The sequence below is a fragment of the Herpailurus yagouaroundi genome, unplaced genomic scaffold, assembly GCF_014898765.1.
Source record: "Herpailurus yagouaroundi ecotype Mexico unplaced genomic scaffold, PumYag 140, whole genome shotgun sequence".
Classification (NCBI taxonomy): Eukaryota; Metazoa; Chordata; class Mammalia; order Carnivora; family Felidae; genus Herpailurus; species Herpailurus yagouaroundi.
The window spans coordinates 12,336,929-12,347,395 of record NW_024412395.1 but is presented as its reverse complement, the minus strand read 5'-3'; the positions used below and the strand labels follow the sequence as shown (position 1 = coordinate 12,347,395).

Sequence of the window (10,467 nt, the reverse complement as noted above, 5' to 3'; positions counted from 1 at the left end):
AGAGAGAGAGAGAGGGAGGGACAGAGAGAGGGAGAGAGAATCTCAAGCAGGCTCCTCACTGTCAGTGTGGAGTCCGAACTGGGGACTCAAGAACCCTGAGACTGTGGCCTGAGCGGGAACCCGGCTGAGCGACCCAGGCGCCCCTACCTGTAGTTCTTTAATACTCGCCTGACAGGCATAATTCGCCTTGGTTTGGAAATGAGGAAACAGAGCCTAAGTTGCTCCAAGTCTCTCAAGTAATAAACGGCACAGTATAAAAAGTACAGCTACGAAGAGAATATCTAGCAACATGAAGAGCGTTAAGCGAACTCTGCCAAATAAGAAATTGATTTTAGGTTTAATAAAACATGCATGCGGGTAGGTGCAAAGGTAAGAGAATAACAGCAAGTCAAGCATCTGACTGCTGCAATACGGATGCTTTTACATTTTTGATAGTCTTTGCTCTGGTTACACTCTTGTCCAATAGAAGGGGGAGACTATTGTGAAAGTATTTCAAAGGCCCGTCCCCGTTTTCTGCTCATCATGGGCACTGTCCCCAAACCGCCCAGCATCCAGCTTTTTCCATGGCCACATGCAAACCCTGCTCCTTGTCATTTACACCTGCATATCTGTCCCCTTGACCCCAGACTTTCACGCCCCTGCCAGGTCCAACCTTCCGTTCATCTTGTCCAATATCCACACCCCTTCCCTGCGCTTCAGTAAGTGCAAAGCCTTGTCTCTGACCCCAGCATCCTCTGTCTCTACGGTCACTGAACAGGCCATTTCTGATCATTTTATCGATCACTTGACACTTATGCCTGTATTAAAAAAAATTTTTTTATGTTTATTTTTGAGAGAGAGAGAGAGAGAGAGAGAGAGAGAGAGAGAATGAGCAAGGAGAGACAGAGACATAGAATCCAAGCAGGCTCCAGGTTCTGAGCTGTCAACACAGAGCCTGACGTGGGGCTTGAACTCACAAACCACCAGATCATGGCCCAAGCCGAAGTCGGACGCCCAACCGACTGAGCCACCCAGGTGCCCCTGCCTGTAAGTGTTTTTGACTTCCTTGCCTGTTGCTTTTTATGCCCTAGGAGTGTGCTATCAAGTATGAGTGTGTAAGCAAGAACCGCCAGGCAGGGTATGCAGACAGCAGAGAGCATCTACAAAGCGAATGGATGAAGAAGGGAGCGCAGAGGAAAAGGACGTTCTTGGGACGTCCTCCCTGCCGGGTCCGGATCCCCAAAGATTGCCCCAGGTGCCAGGAGTGGACTGCTCAGGGGAAGAAACCCCTTCCACCTGCTACGGTCTCAGGGGACTTTTCCAGAAAGTCTCTCTCTGGGAGCTGACTCAGTGCCGTGCCCACTCTGGCTGTTCTGAGCACCCTGCTTAGCCTGAGGCTGTTCCTCCGGTGTCAGAAAGAAGCCGGTGGGTGACTGTCCCTCTGCCGCGGTGAAAAGAAAAGGGGCCGTTTGGGCTCTGTGTTCCTGTTTTGATTCCCGGGCACAGAAGTAGTGCCGGCACTGGGTTGATTTAATTATTGTTGAACTATTATTCAAAAGCATGAGACTGAAAATGGGGAGCAGGGTGGGGTGGAAGGTTAGGGTGATCTCACCTTTCTAATTGGTGTCTACCTTTGCTCACAGGTCAACAAAAATAACCCCAGCCTTAGCCTGGAAGACATAGAGTATGGTCAGGGATGTCAGCAACAGCAAAGGGCAGGGAGGGAAGGACAAACAGGGATATGGCGGCAGGGCTGGGGCCGGCGGACAGGTGTTGGTGGGCAGGGTTGGGGTCAGGGGACAGGTTGCAAACGCTCCCCGTTGGGGGCGCCTGCCAAACTGCCTAGAAGTAGCGTCCTTTCTTCCCGGAGTGAACTTCTCAAGGCACCGTGAAGCCCCTGCCGGTCAGAAGTGCTCCGAGTGGAGCCGGCTTTAGGGGCTTGCTGTTGTCTGTACCTCGGTACCTAGTTCGGGTATACGTAGGATCGTCATTGGAGGAAACCAGAACTCCTCCTCGCCAGGAGAGAGGGTGGGCGCCTCTGTCTCTCTGTCTCTCGGATCCCAGGGATCCGAGAAGGTGGTGGCTACGGCATTGCTGCGCGATCATGAACCTTCTCCGGAGACAACCGCAGTTAGGGTTCTCTCCGCCCGGCGGAGGCGGTGGGGGGCGGTGGGGGTCGGTGGGGCTGCGTGAAGGCCTGGCTGGTGCTGGCGGGTCCTCAGGCCACCCCCACCCGCCCACCCGGTTGCAGCCAGGCTCCTGCCGCGGCCGGCTGCGGGAGGGGGCAACTCTCCAAACCCGCCCCTGCGCGCGGACACTCCGCGGCGCTCCCGGATTCCCAGCCCTGTGACAGCCCGTTGCCCCGGGGACGGCGCAGAGAGGTGGGAGGGACTGGCGCCGAGCTGAGCTGGACTCCAGAGGGGTCCCACTCTTTTTTCTTCCACTGGAAAAGAGGTCCACGAGGGCTCCCGGCAGAGGAGCCAAAGCGTGGGCTGCGGCCCAAAGAGGGACAGGGTGGGGCGACCTGGGCCCCGCTCTGTCCTCCCAGGGCACGCGGCGACCCCTTCCACGCCCCCACCCGCCCGGTCCACACCGAGCCCCGGGCCGCGCGCGTGTGTCCCCTGCCGGGAAACCAGGATCCCGCGCGCCGCGCGCCATGGAAGCAGCTAACCTCACGGTGGCCGCCACCGGCGACTCCCTGCCCCTGGGATCCGAGGCCGGCAGCTTCAGCCCAAGCCCCGGCGGGGTCATCGGGTCGACCCCAGGCGGGGCCGCCCTGCCCGGCCGCGAGCCGCCTTTCTCCGTCTTCACGGTGCTGGTGGTGACGCTGCTGGTGCTGCTGATCGCGGCCACTTTCCTGTGGAACCTGCTGGTTCTGGTCACCATCCTGCGCGTCCGCGCCTTCCATCGTGTGCCTCATAACTTGGTGGCCTCGACGGCCGTGTCGGACGTACTCGTGGCCGCGCTGGTGATGCCCCTGAGCCTGGTGAGCGAGCTGTCGGCCGGGCGACGTTGGCTGCTGGGCCGGAGCCTGTGCCACGTGTGGATCTCCTTCGACGTGCTGTGCTGCACCGCCAGCATCTGGAACGTGGCGGCCATCGCCCTGGACCGCTACTGGACCATCACGCGCCACCTGCAGTACACGCTGCGCACCCGCCGCCGCGCCTCCGCGCTCATGATCGCGCTCACCTGGGCGCTCTCGGCGCTCATCGCCCTGGCGCCGCTGCTCTTTGGCTGGGGCGAGGCGTACGACCCACGGCGCCAGCGCTGCCAGGTGAGCCAGGAACCCTCCTACGCCGTCTTCTCCACCTGCGGTGCCTTCTACCTGCCGCTTGGCGTGGTGCTCTTCGTCTACTGGAAGATCTACAAGGCGGCCAAGTTCCGTTTCGGCCGCCGCCGCGGGGCTGTGCTGCCGCTGCCGGCCACGGTGCAGGTGAGGAGCGAGCGTGCTGCGGCACGGGGGGGCTGGAGGAGGGGGTCGCTGGGTGGGGAAGCAGCTCGGCTACGGGGAGAGTTGGCGGCGAAAGCTTGCACACTTGTGGCGCGCGCCGGAAGGCTGGCGGCAAGGCTGGCCGCCAGCGCACCTGGAGCGCACAGGGAGTTTGCCATCTGCTCTCCCGGAGCGCGTGCGGAGGGGCGCATCGCCTGCCCCAGGCGCGCACCCGCTGGCCACCTGCGGACCTGACGCGCGGGGGAAGGGGTTTCCCCACCCGCACACTGGGGCTGGCGGGGGCGCTCCCACCGCTAATCCACGAAGCTGAGGGGGGCTCACAGGGGCAGCGTGTCCCGGCAGTAGTGAGGGCACGCCGATCGGCCGCGCCCTCGGGTGCTTTCCGGGGGAGTGACTGTGTCCGTGTGAATCGTGCAGCCGCCAGCTTCCCGGTCCCGACTAAACAGAGCGGGACTGCGGCGGGCTGGAAATCTGCGTCCCGCAAATGAGCACATTTCTGTATGTTTCGTCCCCACCACACCCTGGTCCGTGCTCTGCAGTCCACACACTAAACCTCCAACTCTATCAGCCAGCTCCCTGCCAAAGAGGGAAATGAGCGTAAAACAGAACCCAAGCGTCCCTTTCCTTTCACTACCCCAACCTCAGTGCTTTCCTCTAGTGACTTCGGAACGACATAGAACCGTGAGTTCAAACCCCAGCTGGGACACTGGGGGCGGTTCCTTAATGTCTGTGGGCCTCTTTCCCATACCTTTAAACAAGTTCATTCCTACTTCATGGTGAGAAAGGATCACATGAGATGAAGAACGTGAGGCGCCAGGCACACGGGGCGGCAGAATAGAGATCAACGACGCCCGGCCATGCCGTGTGCACTGGGCAGGACCTGGAAATGAATGAGATGCAGGGCTGTGCATTTGGCAGAACTTCTCTGCTTGTAGTTAAAGTTGGACCTTTCTGCCTTTGGGCCGGGATCTAGTAGAGTCAGCTCCCTCCTCACCCTGCAAGCCCCCGACTTTCCCTGTTAAGGGGTGGGGGGTGGGGCAGGCTCAAAGTCCTGGAGAATAAAAACAGGACTTACTGCCCCTTCCCAGATACAATAGAGTGGTTGCCCTTTGTCCACAGGGATACCTTCCAAGCCCTCCCCGCACCCCGCCCCGCTTGGATACCTTTCAGGCTCCCCATGGATGCCTGAAACCTTGGATAGCACTGAACCATGTATACTGGTCTTTTCCTATACATGCCTAAGATAGATTTTAATTTATAAACTAGGCACAGGGATAGCAACATACCTACATTTTTTTTAACATTTCTCAAGAGAGAGAGTGCATGCACACCCAAGCAAGCGGGGGTGGGGGGGGGAGTGAGGGGGAGAGCAGAGAGAGAGACAGAGAGAAGGAGACACAGAATCCGAAGCAGGCTCCAGGATCTGAGCTGTCAGCAGGGAGCCCGACCTGGGGCTTGAACTCACTGACCCCGAGATCATGACCTGAGCTTAAGTCTGATGCTTAATCGACTAGCCACCCAGGTGCCCCATAATATATATAATAATAAAATAGAACATTATAACATTATAACAATAAAAGTTGTGTGAATGCAGCCTCTCTCTCCGAATATTTTACTATACCCATCCTTCCTCTTGTGATGATGTGAGATGGTAAAATGGCTACCAGATGGGGTGAAGTGAAATGATGATGCAGGCATTGTGACATAGTGTTAGGCTCCTGTTGACCCGGATAAATCAAGAGGGTCATCTGCTTCCGGACTGTGGTTGATCTCAGATAACTGAAACTTCAGAAAGCTGAAACCATGGATAGTGGAGGGGGCGGGTGGGGGGGGGAGGGCTACTGCCTATGGCCAAGGAAGGACTGCCGATGGGGGTGGGGCAGAGGAAAGGGACAGTGAGTTTTCTATTGTTAGCTGTGTTTTAATTTTGGAAAGTTAACTCAGATACGTAGGCTACTCAAACATATGTGTTTTAAAAAGCAGGCTTTTTTTTCCCCCCTCTTCATTAAATGGCAGAGAGATTTTGTAGCATAAAATAGGAATGTCAAGACTATAATTGGAAAGTGTTGGTAGGGGAGAGCTTTATTCAGAATTAATGATGTTCTTTGAAAGGTCCTTTGGAAATGCCTGGGGTGATTATAGCTTTTCTGTCTGATTGCGAGGTAGGGCTGACTTTTAATAGCTACATTCATCCAACGTGCACCTAGAGAAATCATGGTGAAATGGACGCCAGAAAGGCTTGCCAAGCCGGGGTTTGGTGTTTATTTTTGACAGACCCGGTTCCAGCAGGTGATACCGAGAAGTGAGTGAACAGGAGCCTGGCCAATCCGGGGTGGCCTGTGGGTGGGGAAGAGGAGCTCTGGGGGGCAGGGCGAAGTACTGTGATTTTCCACTTGCAGTGGGCCCCCTGCCAACCCAGTTCCCTGCTTTGGGTGCTGCAAGTTCTCTGGTATCAGTCTAGGCCAGGCCTGGGGGTCTCGAGTCCCGTGATGCTGAGACTGTAGATGTGAGGGTGTTGGAGAGCGGCCTGCGTCTTTAGGCTTCAGCCAGCCCTCACGCAAATGCCTGGGAGATGCTGCTGAGCCAGCTTTCTAGTATTAAGATCCCCAAACAGAAATTTAAAATAATATGCCAGGAATACTCTCTCTCTACCTTCCCCACCCCCATCACCTGCCATTTCCTGCACTCCGGCATGTCGGTACTGATTTCTGTGGGTGATAGAGGCACTTAGGAAGGCGGAGGGCCTCTGGTAACAGGGCTGTGTACATCCCTCCTCTTCTTTGGAATTCTGTGGCCCGGTCCCAACATTGAAATATTATCAGAAAGGGCCAAATCACAGTTCCTGGGCAGTGACTTAATTCTTTGAGGGAAAAAAATGCAGTTTTTGACAGTAGAGAAAGAAACCAGTGGTTATTAAGTCAGTCCCCTCTTCTGGACACTGTTTTGATGCTTTCTCTTCATCTTCTTATTTAAGCATCACGGCCCAGCCAGGTTGGCCTAACGTCTCTGTCGGCGGCTTCCAAGGTGGCTGTGAGAGGGGAAGAGATATATGGAAATACAGCAGCTTTACTCGCCTTACCCTCAAGTGGACACGTGTGGGTTCTGTTCTCGGTCCGCTGGCTGTGAAATCCAGGGGAGCCTAAGGATATTTGGTGAGAGCTGTCTTTGCCACCAGCCCTCAGCTTCCAGTTGATAAAACTCAGCTGCCACAAAGTTAGGTCATCTAAGACCACAGAGTTATGGAGTGGAGAAGCTGAGGCTGGTCGCAGACCTCAAGTCACCGTTCTTTACTTTGTCATTCCTCCATGCCCCTCTGGGCACTTAACTGCCGAGTGCTGCCCCACTGCCCACGGCATCTAACCTTCATAGGAATGAGGCAGTCGTATCCCAGTCAAGGTGGGGTATGGGAGCAGCGTCTCAAAACTGTGCACGGGACTCTGTTCGTTCCAGAACAGCTGAGCACAGAGGCACTGCCGGCTTCTCTCAGGAGGCAGACTTCATTCCTACCCTGACGTCCTCTCTTTCCGCTTTCTAGACTGAGCACCGCACACACAGTATATTCTGCTCCCCCACAGAGCAACCCCCATGCGTTGTGATCGTTTCCTACTGCCCTGTGCCCTTTCTGTTTAGGAGAAAAAAAGCAGAATCAATGGGGATTATTTATCTGCCTTTCAACATGTGACATCAAAAAGTTTTTCTTTTTTTCAGGGAACCCGGGTGGCTCAGTCGGTTAAGCATCTGACTCTTGATCTCAGCTCAGGTCATGATCTCACAGCTTCTGGGTTTGAGCCTTGCATGGAGCTCTGCACTGACAGAGTGGAACCTGCTTGAGATTCTCTCTCTCTCTCTCTCTCTCTCTCTCTCTCTCTCTCTCTGTCCCTCCTCCACTCTCGCTCTCAAAATAAATAAAATTCTATAAACAAATTCTATAAAAAGAAGTTTTTTTCTTTTCAATTGTTTGATTGTTGTATACAAGTTGATACCAGGGTCTAATTATTCATTAGGCAAAGTAGGCACACCACCCGGAGGCACCATACTTTTCGGGGCCCACGGAACTGGTTTACTTTTAATTTCCTTTAAAATTACGGGGACAATGAATATCGCAGCAATGAATATATAATAATGTGTCCAGCCTTGATTATGTTAGTCTTTCTAATAATATAGTCATAAAAGATAATTTTTAATACTTCTTAATGGGGGAAGGGCCCACAGAGGCAAAGATGCCTGAGGCTCAGGGATGTGATAACGCCACCCTGGGTGATACCTTTCACTCATTCACTCAGTCAATAAACACGCGGTGGGAGACGGTGCACAGTGGTTCAGAGCATGGGATTTGGAAGCAAGGAGACCTGATTTTCAGTTGTGTGCGACTTATTAGCACTTCAGCTGAGTGACTTAATCTAAGGCTGTATTTCCCCATAGGTAAAAAGGAAATACTGCTGCCTGCCTCATAATATTCTTGTGAAGAGTAAATGAGATAATGCTGTATATGGAGTATTGAAAATGGTAAACCGTCCATGACAGCTGCTGTATTATCTTTGTTATTATTTTTTAAAGTTCCCCCTGTAAGTTATAAACAATGAATTCTTATCTTAGTCCTCTTTACTTCTATTACTCACCATCCTAGGCAGAAGAGTTACTTTTTGCTGGAGTAACATAGCCCAACAAACATGTATTAGGAGTGTAAAACAACAAACATGTAATAACTCACCGTTTCTGTGGGTCAGGCTTGGGAATGGCTTCGACCTTCTGGACCGAAGGGCTCTTGTGGTTGTGGCCAAGATGTCAGACGGGGCAGAAGTCATTCAAAGGCTTGACCGGGGCTGGAGACTCTCCTTCCAAGATGGCTGACTCACATGGCTGTTAGCAGGAGGTGTCCATAAGGCTGCCTGAGTGTTGTCACAACATGGCGGCTGGCTTCCCCTATTCCAAGAAAGCTCAGCAAGGAAGATACTGCAATGCCTTTTATGAGCTAGTCTCAGAAGTTACAGGCAATCACTTCCCATATATTCTATTTACTAGAAGTGAGACGCCAACTCCAGCCCACACTCAACGGAAGGGGAATTAAGCTCTACCTTTGGAGAAGTGTCAGGAAACTTGTGGACAGATTTTAAAACCACCACCATCTGTGTAATTGAGCACCACACAGATGGTGCTCAAAATTACTTGATTGACTATTGCTGACCTATATATCAGGCAGTGCGGTAGCTTCCGAAGGTTCAAGGAATGCGCAAGCAAGACCTCTGTTCTCCAGGGGTTAATGTTAGTAGACTACAACCATAGCATTAAAAAGTGAATAAACTCTTATAGGTGCTCTGCTAGAAGTCTGTCCAGAATACAATGGTCCTGAGAGACTGGATAATAAAGGGGAAAGCACTTTGTAAACAGCAAAGGGCGAAATAAATGTGTAGTATTGAGCTGCGGGGTTTATGACAACTTGGATCTGAGTGTTAGCTAATGTTATATTATAAAATATTTGCCTCTCTAAGCTAATTGTCTATATTAATATAAGCAGGTCTGTGTGCTGTAAGCATACAGTACGTGAACCTTGAGTGACTGAAATCTGCACAGAGCCCCTTTTGTTTTTGTCCTTTGTCCAATGTTTAGTTGTCACCAGACCATCCCAAAGACTAAGCTGCTGGTGGGCTTTTGCTCTTGTCAGAGCTCGGGTCCGGGAAGAGGACGTCGCCCTCGTTCTGACTCTGTCTATTAAAAGAACTTGTGGGCTCAAACACATTCCATTCCAGACTGCAAGATTATTTTAACTTTAGGAAAGTACATTTTATGAATCAAATCGTATCAGTGGTAATCAAAAATCTGGTTTATGGTTTGATTCCTTTAAGATGGGTACCTAATAGTCTGTTTTCAGAAATACTTGGAATTGCCAGGGAGCATTTTCTAGACCCCTTTAGAAATGTCCCTGGCCTTCCCCTTTCTATAAACTTCTCCTTTGTTCTCCTTACATCATCACGTTCATTCTATCTCTGCACCTCTACTTCCGTTTCTCTTTTCTCTCTGATTGGATCATTGAGGAAGAGTGCAGGGGGAGAAGGAGAAATGAAGGGGGCATAGGCGAATATGGTGCAGGCACCGTGTGTCTTCACCAATGACCTTGCAATGAGCTGCTTCTTAAATCCGTGTAGTTCCTGGAGAAGGTTGAGCTTCTCAGTGGAACAGTGAGATCAGAACTCCATGGTTCTTAACCTTCTGGTAGGTCACAGATGACTTGAAAATTCAAGAAAGATTTGGACTTGCTGCCCAGAAAGGTACGTAGGTGCTTAGTCAGCCATTTGCATAGGGCGCTCCCTGAAGCCCATCTCTGAAGAGTGATACTGAGCCTTGCTCCCAGCTGGCCTTCTTGAGGGATGGAACCCACAGTGCAGTGGGAACTGTGACTCTCTGAGGCAGGGCTGTAGTCATCAGGGTGTGGCCCCCAGGGGGGTGCATCGGAACACTGAGGGTTGACAATACATGTGCAAAAGGCAAAACCTCCCTTCTCTCCATTTCTCCCTCTACCCCTTCCCTCCTCCCCACCCCACCATTCCAGGCCTCTCTGTCCTGGGGTCCCAAGGATTTCAGGGGTGAACTCTTGCCTCAACAGAGGCCCTTCCATTGGCATCCACTCGTAAAGGGAGGATGACTTCAGATCAGATGATATTAGAGCTGAAAACAGAGCTATATTCCTCTTCTCAGCATGAACTCCAGTGGATCCTTAGCCAAACCACAGTGACCAACCTCTCCACAAAAATCCACGTTCTCCAAAAACAAGAATGATAGCAGTTGTACCTTCTGTTATGGTCACACCCAAGAGCTCAGCAAAACTATACTCTGTTACAAATAGAATTACACTGAAGGAAAAGTTATTTTTTTCAAGCCTAGCATGCTCTGCTTTTATTTATTTTTAACAAGAAAACTTCCTTAATTTTTCTTTCTTTCTTTCTTTCTTTCTTTCTTTCTTTCTTTCTTTCTTTCTTCCTCTCTCTTTCTTTCTTTCCTTCTTTCTTTCTTTCTTTCTTTCCTTTCTTTCTTTCTTTCTT

At 51.9% G+C, this 10,467-nt stretch overlaps 1 protein-coding gene across 1 annotated transcript in view; it reads left to right on the top strand.

Moving 5' to 3' along the window:
- Positions 1-2,347: 2,347 nt before the first annotated feature.
- LOC121030451 (5-hydroxytryptamine receptor 5B) overlaps positions 2,348-10,467 on the top strand; it is a 14,703-nt gene continuing 6,583 nt past the window's right edge. Inside the window, exon 1 of the mRNA XM_040474881.1 lies at positions 2,348-3,412. Coding sequence (XP_040330815.1) covers positions 2,636-3,412 — 777 coding nt within the window. The 5' untranslated portion in view covers positions 2,348-2,635. The remainder of the gene's footprint in view (positions 3,413-10,467) is intronic.